This window comes from Schistocerca gregaria, chromosome 1 (genome assembly GCF_023897955.1).
Source record: "Schistocerca gregaria isolate iqSchGreg1 chromosome 1, iqSchGreg1.2, whole genome shotgun sequence".
Lineage (NCBI taxonomy): Eukaryota > Metazoa > Arthropoda > Insecta > Orthoptera > Acrididae > Schistocerca > Schistocerca gregaria.
In genome coordinates this window covers 1205393364-1205413101 of record NC_064920.1, presented here as the reverse complement: position 1 = coordinate 1205413101, position 19738 = coordinate 1205393364, and the positions used below count along the sequence as shown (strand labels likewise).

Genomic DNA, 19738 nt, shown 5'->3' with positions numbered 1-19738 from the left:
TTTCTTGTGGGGTTTCTATAAAAGAGGTAGTTGACGAGCCACCAAAACCAACGAATCTTATCTTGCTGACCTACAAATCCAAATCACTGCTGCTGAGAACTCAGTCACAAAAGATACGATTGTTCCCATTTCGAACATATTTGGATACTGCTTAGATGTTTGGCTGATGGGGACACATTGACCATGTATACACTGACGGAAAAAATTTCAGTATCAAGGAGGAGTTCTGCGACATAAAGGAAAGTTCCTAGGCGTATTTCTACATCTGAAAGGTGATGTGTGTTCAAATTTCGTTCCAGTCGTATAAGCATGGAGCTAAGCGCCACTGTGAGGTTGAAAATCAGATTTCATTTAAGTACAAGGTGTAACGGTCCTGAGCGTTTGTTACATTTGAGACTGCAAGTGGTGAGATGCTGTTAGTGAAGAATGCCTTTAAAGCAGCGAAGCCGCCAACATCAGCACCTCCTGACTTTGAACGAGGTCACTTAACAGGGCTACGAGATGGTGGATGTTCCTTCTGTGACTCTGCAGAAATACTTGGCAGGGATGTAGCACTGAACAAGAGTGCTGGCAGCGGTGGCCACGAGAATGTATGGTCGCGAGAAGACCGGGCCCCGGACGCCCGCGTGCCACTACCGAGATGGTAGCAGCAGCAGCAATCTGAGCAGCAGGTGGCCACACACAGACACAACGAACTGTTACAAGTCGCTCACTTCAAGCGCAGCTCCGAGCCGGACGCCCTGAAGCGTGCATTCCACTGACTCTAGACCTCCGGCCAGGGTGTCCGAGCGGTTCTAGGCGCTACAGTCTGGAACCGTGCGACTGCTACGGTCGCAGGTTCGAATCCTGCCTCGGGCATGGATGTGTGTGATGTCCTTAGGTTAGTTCGGTTTAAGTAGTTCTAAGTTCTAGGGGACTAATGACCACAGCAGTTGAGTCCCATAGTGCTCAGAGCCATTTTTGAAATTGGGCATGGGTCTAGTCTTGTTTTGTCAGATATTTTCTACATAGCACAAATTCAATTAAATTTCACTTACATAAATATCTACACTTTTATTTAAAAGCAAGGAAGTAACTGTGTTCATTTCACTCAATTTTGAACAAATTTAATCAGATAATTATCTTTCTTTGCGGATAATGATTTCCGAAAATCTGGACACTCGCCAATCATAGTTCAAAAGGTGAGGATCCTGATAGGTGTAACGATAGGGAAAAAATCAAGGTAGGTACATAAATTTTGGTATGAGTTACCTTGTATTTGCACATACTAAATGTGCTGATCCATTACTTTACAAATCTATTGTTCCTCCTCTCTGTTTCAGTGATTGCGCAATATTGGTGAGAGTATATGATGGCAGATGGACTTGCAGTTATAATTGATACGTTCTGTTATTTTCTTCATGGCGACGATAATCAGATTTTATAATAATTTCAGGCTACAGAGCATTGTATTAAATCCATTCATCCACCCGAGGCTTTGGCGTAATAAATCCAAGCACTATAAGCCTCTCTCGGCACCTGCACAATACACTTCTCAGTCACTAACTGCCAACTGTACGGTACCTCGTCTCCAACTGAGTCTCATGTCCACCTTTTCACTCGCACCAACCGCAATTTGTGTGCGCTAAATTACTTCCGTTTTAGAGGGGAACCATTCCATCTTTTACCGTCACATGAACCAAGAGCCCTAAGTGTGGATCAGCAGTTACAAAGTAGCAAGTAAACATTTTTAAGCAAACATTGCATTTACCCATATTAACAAATCAATACAAAGTTCAATACTTCCAGCATTTCGCGGCCCTGTCAGCAACTGTATAACTTTGTATTTTAGTTTGACAATGTCCATTATGGACAAACATTAGTAAGTGTAATTCTGAAGAAGGTTGGGTTATCCCAAGAGAAACCTAGGTAAATCTAGGTAACTCCGCAACTGAGGCTGTTAATTTTGAATTCAATACAAAGTTATCTAACCAAAATCATCCATAAATACAGCCAAAGCAATTAAGCAGTAAAGATAAAACATAGTACAACATATCAAAGACCACTTATTAAAGAAAATGCACTTTATGCAAAGCGCAATTAATCAGAAGAGAAAAAATTACATATCTTACTATGGTTTTACAACCCTGACTGCGAGTTTGTAGTCGGTCCGGTGATTCGGCTGTTCTGCAACCATTCATGAACAGCTTTTCCGAGAATGTTTTCCAACATTATAACTCTCGCCACACGCCGCTGTTGTTAACTCAACGTCCTCTCCACTGTCGACATGTTACCTTGGGCTGCTCGATAACCAGATCTATCTCCAATCGAAAACATATGAGACAACATCGGACGACAATTCCAGGGTCATCTACAACCAACATTAACCGTCCCTGTATTGACCGACCAAGTGCAACAGGCATTGAACTCCAACCCACAAACTGACATCTGGTAGCTGTACCTGCATGCACATTTGCATTGTGGCTGTTACATAGGTTATTAATATATCAGCATTTTGCACTTGTAGTAGTCGCTTAACTCGCGCTTACGTTAATCTGTGATCTTGCAATGTTAATTACTTAATTGTGTTACCTAGACAAATTTATTCTCGAAATTTCATTACTGTAACGAAATAAATCTCGGGTGAACAGCCTGGTATGAGTGTTCATAGGACACAATATTTCGGCAATCGACCACGTTGCCATCATCAGGTGCGCTGATGCACACTTATACCAGGCTGTTCACCTCACATTTATTTCGGCATAAAATACGCCTGGAGAAATTGAGGAATTACACTTCATTACTCTACATTAATTAGCTTTTCGTGTTGCGATTTTTTTCCCATCAGTGTACAAGCTCCGTTTTTTTAACTTTAAAACTTCCTGTTACTATCTATATATAGAGATTATTCGTACCCATTTCAAGAAATACAGATTAATTAAATTGAGTCAGTCGTTTCGAATAACCACGTACATTTCGAAGATCAGTTTAATCATTAGGGCTCCATTATTTATCGAAACACCTGTTGCGAGGTCGAAATGGCACCAATGTCCGCTGTAGGAGGTTGTAGTAAGTTCTCGACTGAAAATTGCAGATTTGTGCTGGAACATATACAAATATGCAAGAAGATACAGTTCCCCACAGTCGTTTAATGAACAAATTAAGAGCATATCGACTATCAGACCAATTGTGTGATTGGATTGAAGAGTTCCTAGACAACAGAACGCAACATGTCATTCTCAATGGAGAGAAGTCTTCCGAAGTAAGAGTGATTTCAGGTGTGCCGCAGGGGAATGTCGTAAGACCGTTGCTATTCACAATATGCATAAATGACCTTGTGGATAAGATCGGAAGTTCACTGAGGCTTTTTGCGGATGATGCTGTAATATATCGCGAGGTTGTAATAATAGAAAAGTGTACTGAAATGCAGGAGGATCTGCAACGAATTGACGCATAGTACAGGGAATGGGAATTGAATCTCAATGTAGACAAGTGTAATGTGCTGCGAATACATATAAAGAAAGATCCTTTATCATTTAGCTACAATATAGCAAAGCAGCAACTGGAAGTAGTTAATACCATAAATTATCTGGGAGTACGCATTAGGAGTGATTTAAAATGGAATGACCATATAAAGTTGATTGACGGCAAAGCAGATGAAAGACTGAGATTCGTTGGAAGAATCCTAAGGAAAAGCAATCCGAATACAAAGGAAGTAGCTTATACTACGCTTTTTCGCCCACTGCTTGAATACTGCTCAGCAGTGTGAGATCCGTACCAGATAGGGTTGATAAAAGAGATAGAGAAGATCCAACGGAGAGCAGCGCGCTTCGTTACAGAATCATTCAGTAATCGCGAAAGCGTTACGGAGATGATAGATAAAGTCCAGTGGAAGACTCTGCAGGAGAGACACTCAGTAGCTCGGTACGGGCTTTTGTTAAAGTTTCGAGAACATACCTTCACCGAGGAGTCAAGCAGTATATTGCTCCCTCCTACGTATATCTCGCGAAGAGACCATGAGGATAAAATCAGAGAGATTAGAGCACAGACAGAGGCATACCGACACTCCTTCTTACCAAGAACAATACGAGACTGGAATAGAAGGGAGAACCGATAGAGGTACTCAGGGTACCCTCCGCCACACACCGTCAGGTGGCTTTCGGAGTATGGATGTAGATGTAGATGCAGAAGATGTAAGAACATTTTTATTAAAACTTTATGATTTTTTCTGCATATTTTTAAGCTGCATAATTTTTCTCAAGTAGCGTAATTTTAAAGGGACGACGGTAAAGTTTTAGCGTGTGTGAAACATGTTGAGCTCTCATTACCAGCAGAGTATGAAGAGAACAGCAGGTTCCGCAATCAACACGCGCCGCCAGTAAACGCCACACACACACACACACACACACACACACACAGACACGTGTTCGCTTTTCAGTGCAGAACGGCCGGCGCGTCCGCCGTGAAAGCGCCGCCCTTTATGCCGCCGAACAGAGAAAAGTTCTGCCAAAACAGAACACGGCGGAGGCGGCGCCAGTGGCTCATTACGGCGGGCTGGCGCGTGCTGGCGTGCGCCAGCGCTTTGTCACGGTATCCTGACTGGCGCCAGTCGTGCGGGCCAGCGTCGGCCCAGCAGAAATTAATTACGCGCGAAACTGTTAATGTGACCTGGCGGCGGGGAGCGCAGCTTTCAGTGCTGGTGGCCAGCGCTTGGGGGGAAAATGGTAACGAGAGGAGCGGCAGCGACTGGTGAAATACGTTCTGCAAACAGCTGAAATCCTCAGCGACTTTGAACCCAGATACTTGACACACTCTATGCACAGTCCACCGAGCAAAAACGTTTTATGTTACGGTTGCGTCAGCAGTCCGCATTGACGTAAAACTTACATTATCTGTTTTGTAGTCGAATTACCCAATCTTCTGACGACTGCGGGATGCAGGAATCGATCTGCAGTCTATGACGTCTCCTCTTAGAGCATATGTTAAGATCATTCTTCCTGCCACAGCCCAAACCAGACGACAAATAACGAACAATCAGATTAAAACTGTGTGCCTGACCGAGACTCGAACTCGGGACCTTTGCCTTTCGCGGGCAAGTGCTCTACGTCCTCCAGGCTGTGGCTAAGCCATCTCTCCGCAGTATCCTTTCTTTCAGGAGTGCTAGTTTTGCAAGGTTCGCAGAAGAGCTTCTGTTAAGTTTGGAAGGTAGGAGACGAAGTACTGGCAGAAGTAAAGCTGTGAGGACTGAGCGTGAGTCGTGCTTGGGTGGCTCAGTTGGTAGAGCACTTTCCCGCGAAAGGCAAAGGTCCCGAGTTCGGGTCTCGGTCTGGCACACAGTTTTAATCTGCCAGGAAGTTTCATATCAGCGCACACTCTGCTGCTGCAGAGTGAAAATCTCATTCTGGAAACGAACAGTCAGTCCGTATCCAGCATGAATTTCATCTCTGCAGAGGAGTTTGATTTAAAACTACCTGGGAGAATAAAACTGTGTGCCAGACCGGGACTGCAACCTGGGTCATTTTCCTTTATCGTGCCCAAGTGCTCTACTGGCTGAGCTGTCCAAGTATGGCTCACAACTAGCTCACAGAGCATTAATTCCATCAACATATCTCTCCTACCTTCCAGATTTCAGAGAAACTCTCCTGCACGCTCCTAGACTATGGCTAAGCCAAGTCTTCTCCAGGGTCCTTTCTTTCAGGAGTGCTTTTCTCGCAAGGTGTGCTGGACAATATGGGTGGTAGGGGGAGAGATAATGGTGGAAATAAGGCTATGACACTGGGTCATGAGCCGTGCTTGGATACCTCAGTCGATAAGAGCACTGTCCGCGAAAGGCACTTTTAACGTGCCAGGAAGTTTAAGTCGTCATGTTATTAAACGCTGTCGTACATTCTCATCTATTTAGGCATCGGACAGCATTTATTTATGAGCAGAGTCATGTGTCTATATTTACTAGGCGGTATCATCTGCAAGTTTCTCGGTGTGCAACTTCATCTTTACACTAAAAAATGGTTCAAATGGCTCTGAGGACTATGGGGCTTAACATCTGAGGTCATCAGTCCCCTAGAACGTAGAACTACTCAAGCCTAACTAACCTAAGGACATCACACACATCCATGCCCGAGGCAGGATTCGAACCTGCGACCGTAGGGGTCGCGCGGTTCCAGACTGAAGCGCCTAGAACCGCTCGGACACTCCGGCCGGCTTTACACTCCCCTCCTCCCTTCCGACCACGCCCACCATTCTCCGTCGCTCCGTCGTCTGCAAACAGTTTCCCAGGTCTGCAGGGGTTATTCGCCAAGTCATGTATAAACATGGTGTCCCGCCTAATAGTTCACAGACCCATTTTCTTCTATTTCGGCAGATATTTGCAGTTTCGTTTTTAAATGTATAGCTGTAGCCAGTCCAGAAAAAACACTGCTCATCAAATGTTTCATGTATCGCCCAGTCTCGGTGGGAAAGCTACATGTCTTTCTCGTCACATCAAAATGATATTTAAAGCTGAAAGAGCTGTTGCTCGTGGTGAACAGCTAGACGTCGTTGTCCAGTTCATATGGGTTGTCTTTGAACTGAAGCCATAGACGTTTCAGTCAGGGGATGCACACCACCCGGCTTTCAATATTGTGGATGCCCATTAGCAGGCATGGCGATGTTGTTGCATCACGGATGTCCCCGTGACATAAGAGTCAGCTGATGATCATTTTACACCAGTCGATTGACTTCTTACGTGTGCAGCCCTTTCTAAAATAGCGAATACCTGTAGATCCGTCCGCGGCTTTTTCTGTGCTATTGGTCAGACACAGTATGTTACTCTGCCTATAGTGGAAATTCATATGGCTGCTCAAACTTCTTGTTTCCCTCCAGTTTTACAGACGTCATGGCTTCAGTGGAACTGTCTTATTTGAATAAAATTGAAAAAAATTTGGTCTGTGGACACAGCTGTAAGAAAAACAATTCTCTCAATTTATCAGCGATACTCTCCTGTTCCTACAGTTTGTCAGATTTCACCTTCGCGTTTAATAATCCATTCATGGCATCTTCGACTTATCTACGGCATCGTATGTCTTATAAAAACGTAGCCTACATTCAGCATCATTTTATGTAATGCAACATAGCTGCACGCGTTTTACAGAGGAACTTGTCCGTTGGCTATTCTGGTACCCCACTCTCTGAGCTCTCCTCACGATACACGCTGTTGTGTAAGAGCATGAGGAGTGGGCCAAGTGTTACAGCTCTCCTTACCTCCAGAAAGTCGTGGAATTCGGCAGATTTTGAAGGAAGAAAATTAGCGAACGATGAGTTGTATTGTTTCTCTGTAAGAAGACTTATTGCGAAGAATTTATTGTCTCGTTGATGGTAGGGTTCAGTTGATATCATACACGAGGCTCATATCGCTGTGGTATTTCCAAGAGAGAGGTTTCCTGACATTCACTGCGTTTTATTGCTGTGTTTTGTTTTTCACTTTGCACTGTTGTGACATATACTTCTTGTCTCGATCACAGGTTACCAAACGGGCACATCAACTTCGAGAAGTTCTGGCAGCTGGCCAAGCAGGTGACGGAGTTCATCACGTGGAAGCAGGTGTCCTGCCCGTTCGAGAAGAACACCAAAGTCATCACCTTCCTGCAAGCCAGTCCCGTGCTCACCGAAAACGGTAAGGCAGTCCACTCGTACCGGACGTGTAACTTGCCGTCATGCCATCACCAGCCATTTGAGATAAGGGCCACGTCTACATCATTCCATGCGTTACGGTCGCCAGCTATGAGCGTCTCCGTGCCACCCGGGCATGTTTTCTCATCTCACCTACCAACTTTCCATTGTGGCTTCGCCTCGGTATTACCCCTTGTAATCCAGCAAAGAACTTGCTTGGTTCATCCATCGTTGCCCGCCTATCTCCATTTCATGTCCATTGCGGGCTTAATAATTTCTTCCATTTTACTTTGTCCTCTGCTCCATTTGTTTGCTTTCTTACCACCCCAAGCAATTCCCACCACACATCTCTCCACTGTTTGATGAGCGACCTTCAGTCTCTGAAAGGTTTCCGCCCTAGAAGCCGACGTCTAACTGGCATACGTCAAAAGCAGTGACACACACTTTGTAAACCTATAGTTTTATATATACTACAAGCTGCACTTTAAATAATATTTATTTGTTTTACTAAAAGCATTCCGTCCCCTTTCTTACAACTATTTATTATTTCCAGCTGTTCTAAATTTAAAAGCGCGTCATTTAAATCTATAACTTGGTTGCTAATATAACTTTCTCTTTCATTTTTCATGTGATTTTTCTCAATTGTAATAAATTTTCAGGCCTAGGTTCAAACTTGCGCTATTACTGTAACTAGAGAACGTTATTTTTTATATAACACTAAAAGTTGTTCATGAGAGGAAACTCTATTTGCTTCCATTCTCGTTCTTTATTCTTTGTGCTGAAATGATCTGACAGACGAGGTGAGCAGAAATCTGCGGCTTTTTACCGGTGACACTGTGGTGTAATGTAGGAGGATACAATATGACTTAAAATTTCTAGTTGGTGTGATGAATGGCAGCCAGCTCAAAAAGTAAGTTAAGGCAGATGAATATTAAAACTATCCAATAAAGTTGGAATACAACATTAGTAGCGTGGTGCATGACGCAATTATGTCGATTAAATGTCTAGGTGTAACGCTGGAAAACGATATGAAATGGAATGAGTACGTACATCTACATCTACATTTCTACTCCGCAAGCCACCCATCAGTGTACGGCGGAGGGCACTTTACGTGCCACTGTCATTACCTCCCTTTCCTGTTCCAGTCGCGTAGAACGGACTGCCGGAAAGCCTCCGTGCGCGCTCGAATCTCTATAATTTTACATTCGCGATCTGCTCGGGAGGTATAAGCAGGGGGAAGGAATATATTCGATACTCATCCAGAAACGCACCCTCTCGAAACCTGGACAGCAAGCTACACCGCGATGCAGAGCGCATAAGGACGGTAGAAGAGATGGCGAATAGTCCATTTCGGTTTGTTGCGAGAATTTTTGGAAAGTGCGGTTCATCTATGAAGGAGACCGCTATAGAACACCATTCTTCAGTCCTCCTCGAGTGTATGGCACCGTTACTAGGTCGGATTAAAGGAAGACATCTACGCAGTTCAGAGGCAGGATGCTTCGCGAACTCATGTGGGACTCCTTGGAGGTAAGACTACTACTGAGAAAATTTAGAGTATCGAAATTTGAAGCTCATTCTACTGTCACCAACGTACATTTTCCGTATGGACTACTAAGATAAGAGAAATTACAACCTACACGGAGGTATGTAGACAGCCGTTTTTCCCTCGCTGTATTTGCAAATGGAACAGGAACGAAAACGGCGCATTGAGCAAGTTATCAGGGCCCATGGCGGGCCCGTGCCTGCTAGGCAACAGGACACATGCTGAACCCAGGTGACTGAAGTGTTAATCATTTCTGCAGAACATACCAATGCACAAGTCTTGTGAATATGAACGTCCTATATCTAGTCGTTCAATTTGTTCTGTTTTTTCTGAACATGAGTGTATTATGCGAACAAGGGACCAAAAACAATGTGTTAAAAATGGCTCCGCTAGCTTAGATGCACGTATCAACTAGCTGTCACACTGAATGATGTGTGCGCTGACATTTCCCGGAATTTGTGCGTGATTCGGCGGCCTTCAACAGTGCAGACACCAAGACTCTACATGTTGCAGCGGAGTTCGATAAACAAGAGCTCTGAAGTATGTCATGTACTTTGCAACAGCTTCTACGGAGGAACACACTGTGTTCCTCTGAGACCAGTGTACCTGCTTTGCTGAAAGTAGTACCGCTACCAGTGTGACGGGAGACGTAAGTCATTCACGATGTGGACGCCCGCCCGATTCTAAATATCAGATTCCGTCCTCGATGCAAAAGAAAGGGGAGTGGCAATGGCCTGGCCTGTACGTTCTCCGGACATCAGGCCCCAAGGCTTTTACTTGTTGGGCCGTTTGGAAGTTCTTGCCTACCATCGGTGCAACGTGCGGAGACTCCTGGTGACAGTATTGTGGAAGGCTACGGAACCATACGCAGTACCGCTACGACACATCAGCGCATCCGGAATCCAGTACGACTGGCGAGTTGATGCTCGTATCCCTGCTGACGCACGCATTTCGAACTCTCTGTTCTTGCGTGTTTACCATGATTAATTTACAATGAAGAGCTGTTAGGAAATGATCTCTAACCTAGAAACAGAGCGTTTCCGTACCGACGTCTATACAGGATAGTCAGAACCAGTCTGTATTGCTCGTAAGGTTGTTGCAGCGGAGACTGCTGAGAAATACGAAACGTTGCGCCATTGCACAGTTATCTACCACTGCAGTTAGCCAGCCAGGTCGCTGTGCGCGCAAAATCGAGCACTTGCACTCACTAAATTGCGTTAATGCAAGGACATCTGCGGGGCCGTGAATCACCACTTGTTGAAAACCTCATTCCTAGTAAAAATGCGCCTTTTTCGGAAGTGTTTCTTAAGGAAACCAAACGAAGAACACGTCTGGTGACACCGCCTCTGGAAGAATGCTGCAGTTTGCGCGCGCGGTGACCTGACTGGCTAACTTCAATGCTGATAACTGGAAAACGCCGCAACGTATCGAATTGTTTTCTTAACAATTATTTAAGAGGACAACCTCCCCTGGCAAGCTTCTCAGAGTGTTTCTGACCACCTCGTATAACATGTTTTTCTTTTTTTCCAAGTGAAAAAAAATTTCTTGCAAGTTTGGCTTCGGAAAGTGTTCGAAGACAGGATAAGGATCCACTGACAAATAATCAGGAAATTGTTCTACACTGTAAAGAGTTATATTTATGAACCACCAACTCCTGCGGATCACCTGCTATCAGCTTCGACCGAAATGGCAATCATAAGGCAACGTGAGATCTTTTAAATCAACCTATATGCTACCATTCTTTATATGGCCTCAGTATTACGAAAAATCTCTCTTTTACCCATTTTTCAAGTCTTTCAGGAATTTGTCAAATGTTTGCCGTGAAACTTCATCCAGTTCGTGCTGGAAATTATATCTGGAAGAGACCTGTCTGTTAATCTTCAAGATCATGTTACTTTCATAGTTTCTTGTGGAATCTTCTCAGAGTCAACTCCTGAGTGATAGCCCACCCTCTTTTTGCTAATTGAAACTTCCTATTCTTGTTTCTTCCTTTCCATATTATGTAACAGAATGAGTTCAAATCAGTTGTGCAAGTGTTTGATGTTTATGAACACTATTTACTCAACTATGGCCTATAGCTTAGGTTGTGCTATGGCAAACGACTATGTGATCGCGGCATCTCAGCTGTTGTAGTATGTTTTATAGCAAGAGCTCCACGAACATCTGCATCTTTAACATGTTTTATTAAGGCACTTCGTGGTCGCATTGTCAGGCGCATATAAAAATTAAGCTACGCAAACAACATGGCGGAGAGTATAGAAGGCCCAACCTCCATAATTACAACCCGCTTTACGGTCATTATGGTTTTAACTATAAAGTTCGGGCCTTCTGTGTTCTCCACTTCGTTGTTTATCATGTTTTAATTTTAATATGCACCTGATGATGTGGGTAGAAGACACAAAACAAGTATTGCCCTAACAGTATTCGTTCAAGATGCAGCTGCTTGCTGAGTTCTTTCTATAAAATGTGCTATAGGTCAGGCCAGGCCGCTGTGGCCGAGCGGTTCTAGGCGCTTCAGCCTGGAACCGCGTGACCGCTACGGTCGCAGGTTCCAATCCTGACTCGCGCACGGATGTGTGTGACGTTCTTAGGTTAGTTAGGTTTAAGTAGTTCTAGGTTCTAGAGGACTGATGAACTCAGATGTTAAGTTCCATAGTACTCAGAGCGATATGAACCATTTGCTATAGGCCATATTTTCTGCTTTCTGTTATATTTGTACATTCACTTTAATTTGAAGAACTGCATGTTTGCCATCAGCTGTAGGAATTTATTATTTGTTTTCTGCCGCTTTCGGTCGAAGCGACTATCTTCAAGTTAGAAAAGAAGCAAATCGAAACCGGTACCAAATTTACTCCCGGAATAGAATCGCAAGACTATGAAGGAGTTGCGCGACATCAATGAAAGTTGCTAGGCTTGTTTCTACATCCGATAGATGATATCTGTTCAATTTTTTCGACAGTCGTATATGAGAATACAAATCAGCTTTGCTTTAAATACGAGTACACACTGTAACATCGTGAGAGTTAGTTAACTTTGAGATTGGCTGTATTGAGCTGCTGTTAGTCAAGAATGCCTTTAAGATCTCACTGAATTTGAAGGAGGTGTAACAGGGCTACGAAAAGCCGAAGTTTCCTTCTTAGGTACTGCAAAAAGACTTGGCAGAAATTTATCCACTGTGCATGACAGCTAGCAGAGGAGGTCATGAGAACGTGCTGCCGTAAGCAGAGCGGGCTCCGGACGACAAAGTGGCAGAGGAGCGTAGGGGCCGGGCACTTCGTACTGCAGCTGCAACAGCAGTCTGAGCAGCAGTCGGCGCCACGCTGACACGACGGGCTGCCCCAAATAGAGTACTTCAAGGACAGCTCCGAGGAAGACGTACTGTGGAGAGCAGCGACAGGGTCATCTGCGACCTCACTGGTGACACTCGAGAGCTGGCTGTGGAGGTGTGCGGCGTCTCCTTACGAAAGCTGGCTCTGCCTCGCTGCCAGCTAGCAGAGGAGGTCATGAGAACGTGCTGCCGTAAGCGGAGCGGGCTCCGGACGACAAAGTGGCAGAGGAGCGTAGGGGCCGGGCACTTCGTACTGCAGCTGCAACAGCAGTCTGAGCAGCAGTCGGCGCCACGCTGACACGACGGGCTGCCCCAAATAGAGTACTTCAAGGACAGCTCCGAGCCAGACGTACTGTGGAGAGCAGCGACAGGGTCATCTGCGACCTCACTGGTGTCACTCGAGAGCTGGCTGTGGAGGTGTGCGGCGTCTCCTTACGAAAGCTGGCTCTGCCTCGCTGCCAGCTAGCAGAGGAGGTCATGAGAACGTGCTGCCGTAAGCGGAGCGGGCTCCGGACGACAAAGTGGCAGAGGAGCGTAGGGGCCGGGCACCTCGTACTGCAGCTGCAACAGCAGTCTGAGCAGCAGTCGGCGCCACGCTGACACGACGGGCTGCCCCAAATAGAGTACTTCAAGGACAGCTCCGAGCCAGACGTACTGTGGAGAGCAGCGACAGGGTCATCTGCGACCTCACTGGTGTCACTCGAGAGCTGGCTGTGGAGGTGTGCGGCGTCTCCTTACGAAAGCTGGCTCTGCCTCGCTGCCAGCTAGCAGAGGAGGTCATGAGAACGTGCTGCCGTAAGCGGAGCGGGCTCCGGACGACAAAGTGGCAGAGGAGCGTAGGGGCCGGGCACCTCGTACTGCAGCTGCAACAGCAGTCTGAGCAGCAGTCGGCGCCACGCTGACACGACGGGCTGCCCCAAATAGAGTACTTCAAGGACAGCTCCGAGCCAGACGTACTGTGGAGAGCAGCGACAGGGTCATCTGCGACCTCACTGGTGACACTCGAGAGCTGGCTGTGGAGGTGTGCGGCGTCTCCTTACGAAAGCTGGCTCTGCCTCGCTGCCAGCTAGCAGAGGAGGTCATGAGAACGTGCTGCCGTAAGCGGAGCGGGCTCCGGACGACAAAGTGGCAGAGGAGCGTAGGGGCCGGGCACTTCGTACTGCAGCTGCAACAGCAGTCTGAGCAGCAGTCGGCGCCACGCTGACACGACGGGCTGCCCCAAATAGAGTACTTCAAGGACAGCTCCGAGCCAGACGTACTGTGGAGAGCAGCGACAGGGTCATCTGCGACCTCACTGGTGTCACTCGAGAGCTGGCTGTGGAGGTGTGCGGCGTCTCCTTACGAAAGCTGGCTCTGCCTCGCTGCCAGCTAGCAGAGGAGGTCATGAGAACGTGCTGCCGTAAGCGGAGCGGGCTCCGGACGACAAAGTGGTAGAGGAGCGTAGGGGCCGGGCACCTCGTACTGCAGCTGCAAGAGCAGTCTGAGCAGCAGTCGGCGCCACGCTGACACGACGGGCTGCCCCAAATAGAGTACTTCAAGGACAGCTCCGAGCCAGACGTACTGTGGAGAGCAGCGACAGGGTCATCTGCGACCTCACTGGTGACACTCGAGAGCTGGCTGTGGAGGTGTGCGGCGTCTCCTTACGAAAGCTGGCTCTGCCTCGCTGCCAGCTAGCAGAGGAGGTCATGAGAACGTGCTGCCGTAAGCGGAGCGGGCTCCGGACGACAAAGTGGCAGAGGAGCGTAGGGGCCGGGCACCTCGTACTGCAGCTGCAACAGCAGTCTGAGCAGCAGTCGGCGCCACGCTGACACGACGGGCTGCCAAAACAGAGTACTTCAAGGACAGCTCCGAGCCAGACGTACTGTGGAGAGCAGCGACAGGGTCATCTGCGACCTCACTGGTGACACTCGAGAGCTGGCTGTGGAGGTGTGCGGCGTCTCCTTACGAAAGCTGGCTCTGCCTCGCTGCCAGCTAGCAGAGGAGGTCATGAGAACGTGCTGCCGTAAGCGGAGCGGGCTCCGGACGACAAAGTGGCAGAGGAGCGTAGGGGCCGGGCACCTCGTACTGCAGCTGCAACAGCAGTCTGAGCAGCAGTCGGCGCCACGCTGACACGACGGGCTGCCCCAAATAGAGTACTTCAAGGACAGCTCCGAGCCAGACGTACTGTGGAGAGCAGCGACAGGGTCATCTGCAACCTCACTGGTGTCACTCGAGAGCTGGCTGTGGAGGTGTGCGGCGTCTCCTTACGAAAGCTGGCTCTGCCTCGCTGCCAGCTAGCAGAGGAGGTCATGAGAACGTGCTGCCGTAAGCGGAGCGGGCTCCGGACGACAAAGTGGCAGAGGAGCGTAGGGGCCGGGCACCTCGTACTGCAGCTGCAACAGCAGTCTGAGCAGCAGTCGGCGCCACGCTGACACGACGGGCTGCCCCAAATAGAGTACTTCAAGGACAGCTCCGAGCCAGACGTACTGTGGAGAGCAGCGACAGGGTCATCTGCGACCTCACTGGTGACACTCGAGAGCTGGCTGTGGAGGTGTGCGGCGTCTCCTTACGAAAGCTGGCTCTGCCTCGCTGCCAGCTAGCAGAGGAGGTCATGAGAACGTGCTGCCGTAAGCGGAGCGGGCTCCGGACGACAAAGTGGCAGAGGAGCGTAGGGGCCGGGCACCTCGTACTGCAGCTGCAACAGCAGTCTGAGCAGCAGTCGGCGCCACGCTGACACGACGGGCTGCCCCAAATAGAGTACTTCAAGGACAGCTCCGAGCCAGACGTACTGTGGAGAGCAGCGACAGGGTCATCTGCGACCTCACTGGTGACACTCGAGAGCTGGCTGTGGAGGTGTGCGGCGTCTCCTTACGAAAGCTGGCTCTGCCTCGCTGCCAGTCATGGCCGTGTGTTGGTTAGGAGGCGGCCAATTGAGGGCCTGCAACCAGTGTATGTGCGTGCTGGACACACTGGACCTCGTGTTATGGTTTGACGATGCAGGAGCACTCTCTGGCGTTACCCCAAGCGTCCTGATTACATCTTTGTACGACAATCCGGCAGTTCTGCCTGTTGTGCTGCCGTCCATTAACAGCATACCATGGCGTGTTCGCCAACACGACAAGCTCGCTCACATACCGCTGTTGTAACCCAACATGCTCTACGGAGTGTCGACGTTTTGCCATATCCCACTCGATCATCAGATCTGTCTCCAGTCGACACCCCTTCTGACGACATCTGCGGCGTCATCCACAAGTAGCATTAAACGCCCCTTTATTGGCCGACCACGTGTAACACTCGTGGAACTAAAAACTGACATCGCACACTTTTACACCAAAATGCATGCTCCCTTGCGTTCTTGAATTCAACATTCTGACGTTTATGCCGGTTGTTAATGTACCAGCGTTCCACATTTAGAATGTCTAATCTCACGCTGACATTAACCTGTTATCTTGCAATGCTAATTACTTAAATATGTTATCTGGACAAATGTATTCCAGAAATTTCATTACTGAATGTTCATTATTTTATGGAGATGCGATTTTTTTTTGTCGGTCTAACTAATAAATTTGTAGAGCTGATGCCAAGCAACCAGTTCTTCTAATTCCTGACAGCTGCATCGAATCACCCCAATAAACTGTCATTCACTTTATTTTGTATAACAAATACACCGCGAAATGTTACGATTACTGGGGAAATCTTCTCCTACCTCCATCTTCGTGGGTGCTCCAAAACTCCGCGACATTTCGATGCGTGCCATTATCATCATGTTCTGACGAAGTACACGCCGGGAAAATCTATGCTTACAAATTGCCATTACCGCTGCTAATACTACAGCCGTCGCCGTCAGTATTCGTACTTGCATATGTCTACGTTCTCCATTATTGTTTCGCCGGCCGCGGTGGCCGAGCCGTTCTTTGCTCTCCAGTCCGGAACCGCGCTGCTGCTACGGTCGCAGGTTCGAATCCTACCTCGGGCATGGATGTGTGTGATGTCCTTAGGTTTAAGTAGTTCTAAGTCTAAGGGACTGATGACCAGAGATGTTGAGTTCCATACTGCTCACAGCCATTTTCTATTATTGTTTCTACTATTACCATGACGTATAACTACAGAAATCAGTCTATATACGTAAAAGCCAGTATCGTATGAAATGCAAAGCCTTTCCGCGCGGAGGTCTTCCAGAGATGACGCGTTATCCCAGAAATGGAAGTCTCTTTTATGACGAGCTCCATAACTAACTCGCAAAACCTAGCCATCACGCTGCATAATTTAACAGGTGCGAGATAATATTGGTTGCTTGGTTATTACAACGTCATTTTTTTTAAAAAAAGTGTCGCTATAATACGAACTGTTCTATTCGCATGTTAACTGGAATTAACTAATCGAATATTTCGCCTGCTCGTAGCAGCGACACGTACGCGACGTAACACTATTACTTTATCGAATTTGTCCCCTTTCGCTGCTGTCAGAGCTCATTCGACGCAATTGTGCTTCCATCACACGCCATATGCTGTGTCGTTTTTCTCTTTATTTGCCTATTAATTTCATTCGAATTTATGTACACGTTTTTAGGTTATTATCGTGTAATTTGCTCATTCATAATTCATGTTTTCCCCTATTGTATTACCATATTTTCAGTGCTCTCTTCTCGCTGTATATTACGAATTATGAGCTATTATCGCCACACGCGAGAGAATATTCATATTGCTTAATGGTGATAAGTGTTCTCACTGTCATGTGTCGACTAATATTCTATGCATACATGTCTTTCTGCCACGCCGAAACACGTTCTACGCTATATAACATTGTCGACCAGGAATGGAGGTTCGGACGATCTTCAAGATACGCGATTGGCTCGATGTGTTTTATGCTAGTACAACCCAGTACGTAACGCTGCACAACACATGTTCAACAGAAATGCATGTATCATCTAGTGTGGTCGAAGAAACTACACTACTCGCCATTAACATTGCTACACCGCGAGGAAATGCAGATGATAAAAGGGCATTCATTGGACAAATATATTCTAGTAGAACTGACATGTGATTACATTTTTACGCAATTTGGGTGCAGAGATCCTGAGAAATCAGTACCCAGAACAACCACCTCTGGCCATAATAACAGCCTTGACACGCCTGGGCATTGAGTCAAACAGAGCTTGGATGGCGTGTACAGGTACAGCTGCCCATGCAGCTTCAACACGATACCACAGTTCATCAAGAGTAGTGACTGGCGTATTGTGACGAGCAAGTTGCTCGCCCACCATTGGCCAGACGTTTACAATTGGTGAGACATCTGAAGAATGTGCTGGCCAGGGCAGCAGTCGAACATTTTCTGTATCCAGAAAGGCCCGCACAGGACCTCCAACATGCGGTCGTGCATTATCCTGCTGAAATGTAGGGTTTCGCAGGGATTGAATGAAGGGTAGAGCCACGGGTCGTAACACATGTGAAATGTAACGTCCACTGTTCAAAGTGCCGGCTATGTGAACAAGAGGTGACCGAGGCATGTAACCAATGGCACCCCATACCATCTCGTACGGTGATACGCCAGTATGCCGATAACGAATAGACGCTTCCAATGTGCGTTCACCGCGATGTCGCCAAACACGGATGCGACATCATGATGCTGTAAAGAGAACCTGGATTCATCCGAAAAAAAAAAGACTTTTTACCGCTCGTGCACCCAGGTTCGTCGTTTAGTACACCATAGCAAGCGCTACTATCTGTGATGCAGCGTCAAGGGTAACCGCAGCCATGGTCTCCGAGCTGATAGTCCATGCTGCTGCGAACGTCGTCGAACTGTTCGTGTAGATGGTTGTTGTCTTGCAGACGTCCCCATCTGTTGACTCAGGGGTCGAGACGTGGCTGCACGACCCGTTACAGCCATGCGGATAAGATGCCTATCAACTCGACTGTTAGTGATACGAGGCCGTTGAGATCCAGCACGGCGTTCCGTATTACCCTCTTGAATCCACCCCTTCCATATTCTGCTAACAGTCATTGGATCTCGAACAACGCGAGCAGCAATGTCGCGATACGATAAACCGCAATCGGGGTCGGCTATAATCCGACGTTTATCAAAGTCGGAAACGTGATGGTACGCATTTCTCCTCCTCACACGAGGCATCACAACAACGTTTCACCAGGCAACGCCGGCCAACTGCTGTTTGTGTATGAGAAATCAGTTGGAAACTTCCCTCATGTCAGCAGGTTGTAGGTGTCGCCATCGGTGCCTACCTTGTGTGAATGCTCTGAAAAGCTAATCATTTGCATATCACAGTATCTTCTTCCTGTCGGTTAAATTTCGCGTATGTAGCACGTCATTTTCGTGGTGTAGCAATTTTATTGGCCAGTAGTAATAGTAATAGTACTATTACAAGCACTCTAGCACAAGAAAACGACGCGTCACGAAGGAATTATCCGAATGGGCCGGGGATCGGTAGATGTGATCTACTTGCTCTGACAAACAAACGATTATTTTCAGAAAAACTGGATGATTCACAAACTGAGCAAATCAGTAACGAGTTGGTCTACCTCTGGCACTTATGCATGCACTTGTACAGCTTGGAATTGACCGAAAAAGTGGTCGGGTGTCCTCGTGAGGGATGTCGTGCCAAATTCTGCCCAACGGATACGTCAGATCGTCAGAGCGCTGAGCTGGTCACAGCACCCTCCCTATAATGCTCCAACCGTTCTCAACTGGGAAGAGATGCGGTGATTTAGCTAGCCGCAGTAGGATATGGCAAGCACGAAGACAAGTTGTGGAAACTCGCATCGTGTGCTGGCGGACGTTGTCTTGCTGACGTGTAAGCCCAGGATGGTGTGGTACAAAGGGCAAGGAAACGGGGTGTAGAATACTGCCGCCGTACTGCTGGTCTGTAAGGGTGTCACGGATGACAACCAAAGAGGTCCTGCTGTGAAAAGAAATGGCCTCCAGATTATCACTCCTGGATGTTGGGCCGTATGGGCGACGACAGTTAGGTTTTATTCCCTTTGCTCTCCGAGGCGTCTCCAGACCCGTCTACCCAGGGCGTCCCAGACACGACTTCAGCCTGGAATCTAATTGACTAGAGTGGTGAGTCCGGCTTCGAATTCAGGCCCGATAATCAGTGTAGGCGTACCTGGAGACCGGGCAGCGATCGGATATCAGTCTGGCTGTACAGTCTGACACCGAGGACTGACGGTCCTCTTTGGTTGTCATCAGTGGTACGCTTACGGCGCAGCGGTACGTCGACGATATTCTACATCCCATTTTGGTGGCCT

General features: G+C 47.4%; 1 protein-coding gene across 1 annotated transcript in view; it reads left to right on the top strand.

Annotated features, from left to right (window-relative positions):
- LOC126299008 (ras-GEF domain-containing family member 1B-like) overlaps positions 1–19738 on the top strand; it is a 2459283-nt gene that overhangs the window by 2419059 nt on the left and 20486 nt on the right. The window contains exon 13 of the mRNA XM_049990678.1: positions 7479–7630. Coding sequence (XP_049846635.1) covers positions 7479–7630 — 152 coding nt within the window. The remainder of the gene's footprint in view (positions 1–7478; positions 7631–19738) is intronic.